This window comes from Lolium rigidum, chromosome 3 (assembly GCF_022539505.1).
Source record: "Lolium rigidum isolate FL_2022 chromosome 3, APGP_CSIRO_Lrig_0.1, whole genome shotgun sequence".
In the NCBI taxonomy this organism is placed as follows: Eukaryota; Viridiplantae; Streptophyta; class Magnoliopsida; order Poales; family Poaceae; genus Lolium; species Lolium rigidum.
This window is the reverse complement of record NC_061510.1, coordinates 12,518,372-12,532,000: the sequence shown is the minus strand read 5'-3', so window position 1 is coordinate 12,532,000 and position 13,629 is coordinate 12,518,372. Positions and strand designations below refer to the sequence as shown.

General features: G+C 44.6%; 2 protein-coding genes across 2 annotated transcripts; one reads left to right on the top strand and one right to left on the bottom strand.

Annotated features, from left to right (window-relative positions):
• Positions 1-1,939: 1,939 nt before the first annotated feature.
• LOC124701189 (phosphoglucan phosphatase DSP4, amyloplastic-like) lies at positions 1,940-6,718 on the top strand. Its single transcript, XM_047233241.1, has 15 exons — positions 1,940-1,980; positions 2,085-2,139; positions 2,271-2,315; positions 2,451-2,553; positions 3,239-3,315; positions 3,389-3,465; positions 3,795-3,875; positions 4,400-4,532; positions 4,957-5,016; positions 5,260-5,316; positions 5,444-5,539; positions 5,667-5,726; positions 5,837-5,944; positions 6,023-6,154; positions 6,278-6,718. Exons 1-14 carry the CDS (start codon positions 1,955-1,957, stop codon positions 6,149-6,151), a joined length of 1,107 nt encoding a protein of 368 aa, XP_047089197.1. The 5' UTR covers positions 1,940-1,954; the 3' UTR covers positions 6,152-6,154; positions 6,278-6,718.
• Positions 6,719-7,529: 811 nt separating this feature from the next.
• On the bottom strand, positions 7,530-8,163 carry LOC124694601 (cyclin-dependent protein kinase inhibitor EL2-like). The gene has a single exon (XM_047227567.1). It carries the CDS (start codon positions 8,009-8,011, stop codon positions 7,664-7,666), a length of 348 nt encoding a protein of 115 aa, XP_047083523.1. The 5' UTR covers positions 8,012-8,163; the 3' UTR covers positions 7,530-7,663.
• Between the last annotated feature and the right edge of the window lie 5,466 nt (positions 8,164-13,629).

Here is a 13,629-nt window from a genome sequence, read left to right as displayed (position 1 = left end):
TGTGCTTCATTGTTGGATCTTGTGAGCTGCCTAACATGATCAAGATCATCTATCTCGTAATTCTATATGTTGTGTTTGTCGGGATCCGATGGATAGAGAATACCATGTCATGTTAATTATCAAGTTATTACACATGTGTTGTTTATGATCTTGCATGCTCTCCGTTTCTAGTAGAGGCTCGGCCAAGTTTTTACTTTTAACTCCAAGAGGGAGTATTTATGCTCGATAGTGGGTTCATGCTCGCATTGAGACCAGAGACGAGTGACAGAAAGTTCTAAGGTTGTGTTGTGCTTCGTTGCCACTAGGGATAAAACATTGGCGCTATGTCCGAGGATGTAGTTGTTGATTACATTACGCACCATACTTAATGCAATTGTCTGTTGCTTTGCAACTTAATACTGGAAGGGGTTCGGATGATAACCTCGAAGGTGGACTTTTTAGGCATAGATGCGGTTGGATGGCGGTCTATGTACTTTGTCGTAATGCCCAATTAAATCTCACTATACTTATCATGTCATGTATGTGCATTGTTATGCCCTCTCTATTTGTCAATTGCCGATCGTAATTTGTTCACCCAACATGCTTTTATCTTATGGGAGAGACACCTCTAGTGAACTGTGGACCCCGGTCCATTCTTTTATACTCGAAATACAAATCTGCTGCAATACTTGTTTTTACTATTTTCTCTGCAAACAATCATCTTCCACACAATACGGTTAATCCTTTGTTACGACAAGCCGGTGAGATTGACAACCTCACTGTTTCGTTGGGGCAAAGTACTTTGGTTGTATTGTGCAGGTTCCACGTTGGCGCCGGAATCTCTGGTGTTGCGCCGCACTACATCTCGCCGCCATCAACCTTCAACGTGCTTCTTGGCTCCTCCTGGTTCGATAAACCTTGGTTTCTTTCTGAGGGAAAACTTGCTGCTGTGCGCATCATACCTTCCTCTTGGGGTTGCCCAACGAACGTGTGAAATACACGCCATCAGTCATCAGCTATAAACAACAACAACAACAACAAAACAATACCAACATTCCAATGAACCGGCCTTCACTTTGTCATGCTGCTGAACCACCCCCAAATGTTCTGTCATACATCATCTTCGCGCACTTCGCCGCTTGTTAGAACGGATGGAATTTGTTTTATTGGAACTTGGAAGCTCTTTCGGTAGAACAAAAAACAAGACCACCAAATTTTCATGGCAGTCTTGTTAAACGCAGTTATGTAGTACTCACCAATCTATTAATCTTAGACGAAAAATCTGGTGGGAGATTCCAACTTTCCGAGAGCTTATGTATATGCAAGTCTAAATTTAAACAAGCACAAACACTTATTATGGATCAGATGGAGTATATATGTTTATCTTCTTATATATCCGTAGCAAAAAAGATTGATGATATCATATATTTTTGTGGCACCTAAGGAGAAACAAGCAAAATAATAGTGATGGGATGGGAGGCATCATGAACGAATGAAATTGAAGAAAGGAACAAGATAGCATGATGCGTGAGCATGAGCGTGACACTTGACACGTTCCCCGAACCAACGGCCGACCCCGTCCCACGTGTCCGGCCCCGGAGCCGTCCGATGCCGCCGTACGTTCCCGACGTGAACGACCCGTCGCCGTCGCCCGATCGCTCTCGCCCACGCGACGGCAGAGGAACGGGTCAAAGCACACGGCTAAAAGTGGGCCCCACCCGATTTAGCCAGCGACGCGCGCCTTCCCCATCGCGCAAAACCTCCCTGCACCCGGCCTATAAACCCCACCCGCGCGGCACAGACCACGGTCACGCGAGCAGTCCGTAGACCCGGTCCACGCACGCAGGCAGGCCAGCGAGCGGGCCCCACCATTTCGTTCCCCTCATCTCCGTCCTCCCCGACGATTTGCTGCTCGCGAGATATTTGCTCCCCGCCTCCGCCTCTCCGCGTCGCCGCCGAGCGCGCCGCCGCCGACATGAACTGCCTCCAGCACCTGCTCAAGTAAGTTGACGCGGGGCCGGCCTGGGAGGCGCTTCTCGCCGCACCCACTCTTTTGATTCCGTCGGAAAATGTTTCATCGTGGTTGATTTTTGCGCCTCGCCCAGGGAGCCTCCGATCGTCGGATCCAGATCGATGAGGCGGCCCTCGCCGCTCAACCTGGTGAGCCCGCCCCGCCCCGCCCCGCCCCGCCTCTCCCATTTCCTGCGTTTTTTTTTTGGTTTGTTTTGATTTGATTTCGCCGCGGATCGGGCTCTCTAATTTGGTCCTCTTCGTCGCGGATGGTTGGACAGGCCATGGTTCGCGGCGGGAGTCGCCGGTCCAACACCGTCAAGACCGTAAGCATTTTCTTCTCGCAACGTCCTCTGCCGCAATCTGATTTCCGTTCCAGATGATCCGCTGCTAGAATCCCGTGTGGTGTACCAGTGAAAATTCCTTGCGCTGTTCTAACGTTTGCGGACTGCCCATTTCAGGCGACCGGTGCGTCCACCTCGAGCGCGGAGAGCAGCGCGCTGGAGCCAGGCGCGGAGAAGTCCGATTCCTACAGCACCAACATGACGCAGGCCATGGGAGCAGGTAAGGAGAGCATGCATGACACAGTTGCGTAGCTGATCCAGTGTTAATTGCAATGTTAGACGCTACTACTAGCTTACTAGTAGTACTCGTTGTGTTGAGTTGGACTGGGCTGGCTGGTTGCCGACTTAATTAGTCCCCTGCTGCTTAATTAATCCCATGGTAGGAGTAGCTGGGAACTGAGAAGCGGTCCAACTCGTGTAGACGTCTCCGTCGAAATGCTGACTTGAGCTATTAGTCTATTATATTGCTTGATTTGAACCATTCAGAGGAAACTGATATTCTCTATCCTACTTTGACGCTTTCGTTATGTTTTTCTTCGTTTCCCTTTATGGACTTTTAGATTTTTAGCAACAGCTTCTTACTCATCTAAATGTATTTTTGTGTCTTATTACTCCTGTTATCTGAGAAAGAGTATTTCAACAGCTGGCCTTGTAGAGGATCGGAGCTACTCAAATGAAAGTTTCCCTGTTTCGTGCTATCACGTTGTTCCCTTTTATTTTCTACAGTACATTGTATAGGATCTTGTCATTGACACGAAGCTCTCAAAATTTGCTTACCTTCAGACCACCAGTGAAGCGCAAATTTGTAGAACATGATTGCATGTCGTATGATCCTTTTTTTGCTAACTTATGTTTACAAACACTCATTCCTAAAACTTTTCCTTGTTTCCAAATGTCATTTCTAGTGTTGACGTATAGGCATGAGCTTGGAATGAATTACAATTTTATATGCCCGGACTTGATCGTAGGCTCCTGCTTACAGGTTCCCATCTCAACCTTTCGGAAAATAATCTTACACCTCTTGGCTCCATCTGACTATCTGGTCTCATGTGCAGAGCCCACTTGATGTTGATAAGCTTCGTGAGATTGGTGTGAAAACTGTATTCTGCTTGCAGCAGGATCCAGACCTTGAGTATCCTTACCATTGAAAATCATTCTGCCATCTTCTCTGGTGCAAATGAACAAATATATTTACTAGATTATTTGCCAAAACTGTAAACAAGTATTATGGAGTCTGAGTCATAGAAATATGCATTTTTATATATGCAAGAAAATGTTACAGAATTCACTTTGCAACTTTCTATCTAAACATGCATTTTATCTGCAGGTATTTTATTATGTGCAATGTGTATATACATGTTTTAACATGATTTACTTTTATCCTAACGGCATAATTATTTCATACTTGCACTGCTTGCATACTATGAATATATGTGTTCCATCCTTAACCACTTTCCTTAGATATTTTGGAGTTGACATCAGTGCAATTCAAGACTACTGTCTAGAATGTAAAGACATTGAGCACTGCCGTGAAGAAGTTAGGTATTAAAAGTTATATTTTCTATGGCTGCTCATAAAAACTGGAACTAAGAATTTGGCATGATGCCAAATGCAGTTATGCATTTCCTTGTTTCAAGGAGTAGTTAACTTGAAGAAGATGACAGTGTTCCTCTTGCTTGGAATTGATAAAGTTCTAGTGTTCATTCAGCTGTCCTCTAGTTTCAGAGAGATTATCTTATTGTTATCCTTTTATAGTATGTGTTATTCTTATTCCTGCCAATCTCATACATACACAATATGACATATTTCAGAAATGTAACATAATCTTACTATAAAAATTAACTCTGATGAAAAATATCTTTGTTTTTAACGCTTTGCTTCTGATTTCAATCCAATCACAAACATTCCACATTTCAATACTTATAGGTCTGAGCTAGATGATTCATATTTCCATCAACCAGTATGTATATGGCTGTGTACCTTTTCCTTGCATTGAGGCATGTTTTTCATTGTTTGAGCTGCACATATTTGATGTTCTAAATTGGTTTAACGTTCAACTAAACCAGGGATTTTGATGCTTTTGATTTGCGACTGAGGCTTCCTGCTGTGATTAGCAAATTGTACAAGCTTGCCAGCCGTAATGGTGGGATAACATATATACATTGTACAGCCGGACTTGGAAGAGCTCCTGCCGTGGCAGTAGGTTCACATAGTTCTTCACTTACCGTTCTGCAATATATGTTCTGATGTGCCAATATAGGTTTAGATGGTTTTGTCTCTTCTGGATTGAGCTAATCTTATCCCCAGTCTCCACCCACACAAAAACAAGGCAGAGAAGTAACTGAAACAAACATGTAGAAATGCATTTGCTAGAAGTGCCATCCACCAGATAGCTAATGTTATTACCGCATTGAAATCATTAATTCATGATTCATTAGATAGTAACGTAATCATCTTATTTGGAGTCAATAAAATGTACAGTTTGCAGAAGGTGCTTTGGTAACTTGACTCTTATGTTGGTGTCTTCATATTCTTATCCAGCTGTTCCACTACGATTTGGCGTTGTCCATAATCTTATGAACTAATAGTTGTCTAATTCTTTGAACATTTTGCAAAATTTCAGCTAGCATATATGTTCTGGATTCTTGGTTACGATCTGAACGAAGGACATCGACTACTACAGGTAGTATCAGGAACTTGAGAACCTTTTCATTGCCATTGTGGAATGTACAAAAATCTTGGTAGGGAAATGATTTTTTTTATATAATACGTGTGCACTGTTGATGCCAATATCCACCAACCAGCTGCTTCTTTGCACCTCTCTATTCGTCTTCTACAGTAGATTTAAGTTCATTTTACCAAAGGGTGAGTTATCTTTTTGTTATATTTCCATAATTTGAATCCAACCATTTTTTTTACTTTGTAGAGCAAAAGGCCTAGCTTTCCAAAGTTGGAAGCCATCAAATTGGCAACTGCTGACATTGTAAGTGAGCACTATGTTGTTTTCTCAGTATGTAGTTATGATATGATGGGGAAGATAAAACAGATTTCTGATATAATTGTTTGTCCTGGATCTTTGTTCTATAAGTGATGACTGTCTTATTCTTTAGCTGACGGGTTTGTCAAAGAACTGCATCACTTTGAAGTGGAAAAATGGTAGTTGTTCTTCTGTTGAAATTTCGGGGCTTGACATTGGGTGGGGACAGGTATGTTTATTCTTCAACTATGTCTTATATATTGTAGAATCTACGATATTAATGTGTTTTGTTACACATAAGGCACTATTAGCTGATTTATTTGTATGTCTTATATTAATTTCTTGTACTTATACAGAAAATTCCCCTGGCATATGATAAGGAGAAAAGAGCATGGTTTCTTGAGAGGGAGTTACCTGTGAGTATTGAACTAACTATTATACCAAGAGCATTTACATTTGAATACAATCAGCCTGTAACATTAAGCTCAATGCATCTTACACCTTCTGTATGTGTGTTTCCCTGAAGGAAGGACGGTATGAGTACAAATACGTAGTGGATGGCAACTGGTTGTGCAACGAACATGAGATGAAGACCAAACCAAATGCTGATGGCCATGTGAATAACTACATACAGGCAAGAAATCCTCCAAAATCCACGGAAGTTTTGCATATTCCACTATTTCAGCAGAGCTCACATCCTCCTTCCTTGCAGGTCTCTAGGGACGACACGAGCGTTGAGGAGCAAGAAATGAGGGAGCGGCTGACTGGTCAAAACCCTGCTCTTACAAAAGAAGAAAGGCTGATGATCAAAGAGTACCTGGAACAATACAGCGAGCAATGAGAGGTTTGCCCAAATCATCTGGGCTTCTGTGCTGCATGTTTCTATTTTGCATGTACACTGTAGTGCGTAAACGAATTGTTTGGATCATCAGACAGCACCTAACTCATATAGCCTATAAATCTGCAGAACTTTCCTTGCTCGAACTGCCAGGGGTGCCATCAGCTCGCTGTGGAGGCAGGAACACCAGCTGATGGAAATAGGCCTGCGCAGCGGTCAGCTCTCCTCACCGCCATGTGGATAGCAGCTTAACTGGAAATAGTTGGCTTGCAGAATAATAATAATAATTACTATTAGTATGACCTTCCTCCGTAGACAGATGCTGCCTCAGATGACAGCAATTAGTGTCCCCTGATACAGTCTTAGCCTAAAATAAATAAGCGGCTGTGAACATGTGTAACGTATGTACATCTGAATAAAATCAGTAATTTCCTTGGTACATGACTGTGGAACCTGAATGCCTGATGGTTGGTGTTGTTCCATTCCATCAGCTGAATTGAGCTGGTCCTAACATTGACTTGTTTTGTTATACTGTATTCGTCTCGCTCAACTATGGTCTTAGATTTTTCACTGGACTCTTGCTGAACTGAGGTGGTCCTACTTGTTTTGCTACAGTCTTCTTATCTCCTTCCATTATGCTCATGGGTTTATTACTGAACACTCGCCGTTTGTGGGCAAGTAGTCACATTCCGTGCAAGTATTCAAGTTGCGGGCAACGACTGAAGTTTACTGCAGCACCGAAACAAAACAAAGTGAGAGGGAGAACCTGGAAAAAATGGCACTCGTAGAAGTTAGTCAACTGTCAAAATCGACAGCTTAGTGTGGTCAAAGTCTCCTCACGTTTGAAGTCAACGGTCAGCTGATTGATGAGTAGGCCTAATTGTTAGGTTGGAATCCAAAATGGGCTGGCTGAGCAAATCACTCCATACAGGAATTTTCGAATATCCCTCAATCTCCCCCAAGAAAAGAAGAACATCCCTCAATCAATGGGGGATATATATATGATTGGAAGGTTCATTATTTTAGGGCTGCAGAAATATCGTCTGATTTGGAAACAATTTTAAAAAAATTGTATGATGGACCAAATAATTGCTCTTTCCATCCATAGTCTTGTATCTTATCTATAGACTGGTTTAAAAAAAATGCATGGATGCTCTGTATACAAAGGAGAAATTAATCCTTTCATTTTCCATCTCAGGAGTAGTTTACAGTTGTTGTGTTTCGTTTGCACTTGCCCACGGCTAGTGCCCTCCCTCTGACAATTCTTCCCCCTTTTCTTCTGTATACTTAACAAGTTAACAAGTGAATGGAGGAGCAGATTAAAGAGCGGTGCACGATCTGTACCAGCAATCAGAAGAGACCAACAAGGATGCAAACAATCTTAAATAACAAATCTTATTATTGTAACCATGGATCATTACAGAGGAGTGGTTCGTTCGTAAGCAGAGTATATCGGCGACTACTAAGATAAACGCAATGAAATACGTATTGACTACGGCTAGTGCAGCTACGCAATCAGCTCAAGATGGCACCACGGTTCCTGCTAGCACGGGTGGCGAGCCCGTCGAAGCGCGGCGACGGAGCCGGCCGGAAGATGGCCTCGAGGTCGTCGAAGCGGAGCGTGACGACGTCGCCGGCGGCGAAGAGGCGCTTCCGGCAGGCGGACGCCGGCGGCGGGCGCGGCTTCCTGGGCGCCGGCGGGCAGGTGGCCGCGTCCCCGGCGAAGCTGATCCCGGCGCCCGTCGGCGTGCTGCACGCGTAGTAGCACGAGTCGTCGGCGGCTGGCTCGGTGACGGCGAGCAGGATGCGCGGAGAGTAGGCCGGCGGCGCCGCGGGTTTGTAGAACTCCGGCGAGGCTGACATCTTGGAGGGCGATGGAGGGAGAGGAGTAGAGGAAGATGAGTTTGAAAATGATGGATTGTGGTGTGGGTTTGGAGGAAGTTGGAGTATATGTAGGAGGAGAATCAGGGACGACGGTCAGCGTGTGAAACGGGGAATACGTGTGCTTGAGAAGGAACCGACCGACGGGAAGCTGACTGGAAATCGCGGGGTCGGTTTGCTTTTGATCCCCTTGCTGCCCACGATAAGGCATGGGGCCCTGTTTCTGTTAGCAGCTGACCCATCACGTCGTGCAACGTCAGGTGGCGTTTTTTCTCTTGGATTTCGGAGCAAACAACGCGTACAACCTTGGCAGGCTACAGTATCGCGGTATGGTTTCAGTATTTTCGGTTTGGTTTGAAAGATCGGTATAGCAACAGCGGAGGAGCATAGGATCCTAGCGATGTCGCCGCCGAGGATTAAGCGAACCGCGCTGTGATTTGCTTCCTTGGAACTCGTCTGTGTTCGGAATTCAAATTAGTCGGCCGACCAGCCACGTGGATATGGCTGACTGCTTGATTAACGTCGGTCTGCGTAATCTGACATGATCACACACCCAGCATTGGATGCGCGCGCGTGCGCGGAATGTGGAGGATGAGATCTCCACCTCATTTACCAAAAAGAAAACATCTCCACCTCAGAGCAGGGTGTGAACACACATGATAATTTCGAAAACACGGCCGTCTCTAACGGGTGACGCAAACGGAGCGAATCGTTTCGGACTGTATGGTTAAAAAAGTGCGCGTGCACTCCAACTCAGCGGTTCGACGCATAATGAACGGGCTGTCTGCCGAGATGCAAGCGCGGCCTAAATTTGCGCATAGGATGCGTCTTGGTGGACGTTGTGCGGTCGCGCCGCTCCCACTGGGCCCGCATGGCGGTGAGCGCGAGGTCTATTTCGGCGCGCATCGCTTCCGCAATCGTCGTTTCGGTGGCCTTCCCTTCGGCGTACGCGCCACGGTCTTCGACATCGATGCCGTCGCCTCGTCTTCACGCAGCGCACGAGGCCTAGCGACGCAACGGCTGGACTTCGCGCCACCATCAATTGCATCGTGTCCCGCGCGTGCCCGACCTTTAAAAAGGCGACCCGGCATCATCCCTGTTGTCCAGGGCTGTACCTGAGAATACGGAGGCCCTGAGCAAAACAAGAAATAGAGGACCTCAACATGATCATTGGCAACTAAAATGATTTTATATATACTACTCACTCCATTTCAATAAACAATGCACCCTTGTTTTTCGTATTTTATCTTTGACAAAATATTAATCTATATATCTCTCTATTTAAAAAGGATGTTTCAATTTTATGCGAGATATACATGTATTTAGATGAGTTTAGTTTTTAGATACATTCAAGTTTTGATGAAGTTGAAACATATTTTTCAGGATGAAGTATATAAAAAATATTTGATATAAAACTGGTATCATTAGAAAGTATTTTCCAACACGATTCTAACAATGTTGCTTATGTATTATATGATCGTGATATTGTTGTCCTATTTATTTGGTCAAGGTTCACATTGAAATGTGTGTGCGTCTTATTTATAGGAATGGAGGTAGTATGTGGTAAAATAAATTAAAAGAAGTGCATCATGTGAAAAAGCAATCTAAGAATTCAAAAGTGCTAATTTTTAGTCGAAACATGACATCTTTCAAAAATGAATCTTCAATTAGTTCTTCATAAAAATCATTGAGACAAAATCTTAATATTCATTGGAAGACTAACTGAATTAGATGCACTCGCGATGAAAGAGAAAGAGAAGATACGGGTAAGAGCAAGTACAATAAGGTACAGTCTTTTTGTTTGGTTGTTTGGGTTGCTCATCAAGCTCTTATCTCTCGATACAATAAGGTACAGTCAGTTGGCTATAAAAAATAAAATATTATATCTTGGTTTAGTTGGAGGAGTGAGAATAGGAGAGAGAAGTGGGCTCTAATGCAAGAGCCAGCTCTAGCGCGTGCTCCTAGACACTTTAGGAGAGTGAAAGGTGGGCCATAATTTTGATAAAGTAGTAGATTTTAGAGTCAACTATTGTACATGATGGCTATAAGACTACTCATAGTGGAAGTAACTAAGGTAGTAACATAGAGCTACATGCATTGTCAACTAGGCAAATTGATGATATGACATGATATTAAATGAAGAAAGAGATGATTGTGGTAACTAGCTATGTTACCATAACATCACACTTTTCAAGATAGAATGAGTCTACAAGCTAATTAATACACTCATGCATGATACTACATCTAAGTTATTATGCATTATGAAGGTAGTAACATAGAGTAGTGTCATATGCATGACAGTACTATATGTTACTCCCCACTATGACTAGTCCAAGCTAGCTATAGATGACATGGCAAACCACTATAGCCAGCTGCTGGCTACACTATTGTTCTTGCTCTAAAGAGGCGTGGGTGGCTTGGGGGCCTTTTAGAGTTAATGTGATTGCAAATTTCCTAAGCACTAGTACTGCTCTTAGGCTGGCCATAGTGCTAAGTATCATGTACTAGTATTATGCATATGATACTTGTGTATGATACTATATCTATAGTGGAGCATACGCACCTGGGAGCCGAATTGAATTTCCTGGTAGTATCATGGAGTACTATCATAGATATGCTATATTTATTACTTTTTAGAATCTCGGTGTAAATTTATGTACAAGATTTGTTAGGCATTAACTTTTCTCTCGTAATATGCGCTATGATACGGAATCCACCTATGTTACTCTAATCTCCTCTCTCCTCTTTAATTAGCTGCCACATTAGCATTTTTATGGGACCAATATGCATGATACTACGTACTAGCTAAGATACTACTAGCACTATGGCAAGCCTTAGTGGAGTATAGTACTCCGTAGAATCTCTCATCGAAATGATTGAGGTCCAATTAAACAAAATGGGTCATTAGAGTACTAGTTTAACATATTAATTTGGAGGTCCTCTAAATCGGGAGGCCCCGTGCGGTCGAACAGGGCTGCACACACTCGCGGTACGGCTATCTGTCGTTGTCGTCCACACCCTCCACTCCCACCCTCGCCACCGCGCGTCACTACATCGCCACGGGGAAGAAGAATGACTTCGAGGCGTCCGGCAGCGGCATGAAGAAGGATGAGTGGCTGAACAGGGTGCTGCTCCCCGTCGAAATGGCGCGGCTCATGTCCCAAAACTGGATGTCGTGCCACCGCTGGGGGGACGTCCACCTGCCTGACGGCGGCTTAGCTACCTGCGGGTGCCTGTCCCGCCAGTGCCTCGACGCGAGTCGGACAGTACCACCGAGATCCGACGCAGGCAGCAGTACCTGCCGCTGGACATCCGCGTTCGCGGAACAACAAGAAGAAGCCATCTGTTCCCAACGCGCCAACCCCGGCCGGCTGCCACTACTAGCAAGTGCCTTATTGGAGGAGTACACATATGGAGAGCCACTCTCGACCGCCTTTAGCTTACACCTGGGCATGGGCAGCCCAGCCCGTATGACCCGACCCGGCCCTAAAATCCCGGGCGGACCGAGGCTATGCATGTCGGGTTCACCCTCGAATTTGGAGCCCGAAAGTCGGACCGAGCCGTGTTCGGGCTTGCGAGAGAACATGGTTTTGGCTTAGTTCGGGTCGGGCTGGGCTTTTTTTTGTTCAAGCTGGATTCAGGCTCGATTTGTAAGCCCAAAGGTCGGGCTCGGGCCTATTAATTTAGGTTTGGGCTTTTAGGGCCCGATCTAGCCCGAGAAATGCCCAAGTGTACTTCAGCTCCGAACGCCGGGGGAACCTTTGGCAAGAAGAATACCTCCCATGTAGCACCGGGTATGACCCGAAAGATCGTCGATTTTGACAAAATTAACCTAAATCTATAAAGATCTCACAAAATAACCTGGTGTTGAAAAGATTTCACAAAATAATCCTTTTGTTTGGCTCCGCACAAGATGGAGTCATGCTCAGTAGCATGACTCCGTCTCAGGTGGAGCCAAGCTAAGAAGCACGACGCCGTCGCAGGCGGAGCCAAACTAAAAATCACGGCTCTGTCCCCGGTGGAGCTAAGTTCAGAAGCACAACGCCGTCCCAGGAGGAGCCAAGCTAAGCGGCACGGCTCCGTCCCGGTGGAGCCAAGGTCCTTAGCCGTTTTCTAAAAACAATTGGGAGTGGTTCATGCATCTAATGAGGATCAAGTTTATTGAACTCAACAAAGAGGTTTGCATCATCTTGAACCACCACCAAGTGATACTTAAGACAATTATTTTCTATTTTATGCTTATTTCCGTTTAGATGGCTATGTGTGCAAAATTTTCACCGACGGGCGCGTGAAACCCGTCAGGAGTAACACGCTCTGCTGACAGTACTTATTAGGCGCATGTGAGAAATTTTGTGGTGCCTTTGGATCCTCTCCGGGTTATTATACTGATGATTGGTTAATACACGTCCGTCGGTTCGTTGTTATTTCCTAGAGAACCTGGACCCTCTTCCGGTTTGTGGTTGTGAGCTACAACCTGATGCTTGTTGGTACTAGATCGCACCTAGGAACCCAAACTGTTGAGGAAGCACATTGCAAAAAGAAATAGACTAATAGAATAATTAAAATATATAGCAAGGATAAATAGACAAATTATACTTCATGATAAAAAGCATCTCAAGCTACCGAGGAAGCACATTGCAAAGATAAATAGAATATACAAGCATGGGTAGATGACAAAATCTATGACAAGTTATATTTCATGATAAACAATAGTTTATATGTTAACAAATTGATAAAACTCTATAAAATACAAAACATATACTATGTCTTCCATCACTCTACTCTATCACCATAATGATGGTAGAGAGGACATGTATGACGACGACGTCGGAGATACGAACCACACCGAGATCACACTCTATGTTGATGTGTCACCTGGTTCAAAAGAGTAATGTCAAGGAACAGTTAAGAACAAACTGAAAAGACTAGAAACTTGTTATGGTACATCTTCTAATTTGCACACGTAACCATCCAAATGAAAATAAACATACAATAGAAAATAACTGTGTTGAGTATCCCTTGGTGACGGACTGAGATAATGCAAACCTCTCTGTTAGGTTCAATAACCTTTGGTCATCGCTAGGTGCATGAACCACTCCCAATTATTGTCGAAAACCGACTAAGGACCTTGGCTCCGCCTGGGATGGAGCCGTGCTATTGAAGCTTGGCTCGCTCTGGGACGGAGCCGTGCTACTTAGCTTGGCTCCGCGTCCGGGATGGCATTGTGCTTCGATCTTGGCTCCACCCGGGATAGAGCCGTGCTATTGAGTTTGGCTCCACTGGGACGACACCGTGCTTATCTGACTTGGCTCCACCTAAGACGGAGCTGTGGTACTGAGCATGGCTCCATCTGGTGCGGAGCCAAACAAAAGGTTATTTTGTGAAAAAAAAATCGAAACCAGGTTATTTTGTGAGATCTTTCCAGATTTAGGTTAATTTTGTCAAAATCGACAGAAAGATCCATCGCCTAAGACCGGCATCTCGTTGAAAACCATACCTAGAAGCCATGTAGCCCGCCCATTCTCACTCCAAGTGGGACAGCCACCGGACGCCAGACCTCGGAGAAGAGAGGGGGTGTGTCGGGATGCAAAAGTAAATAG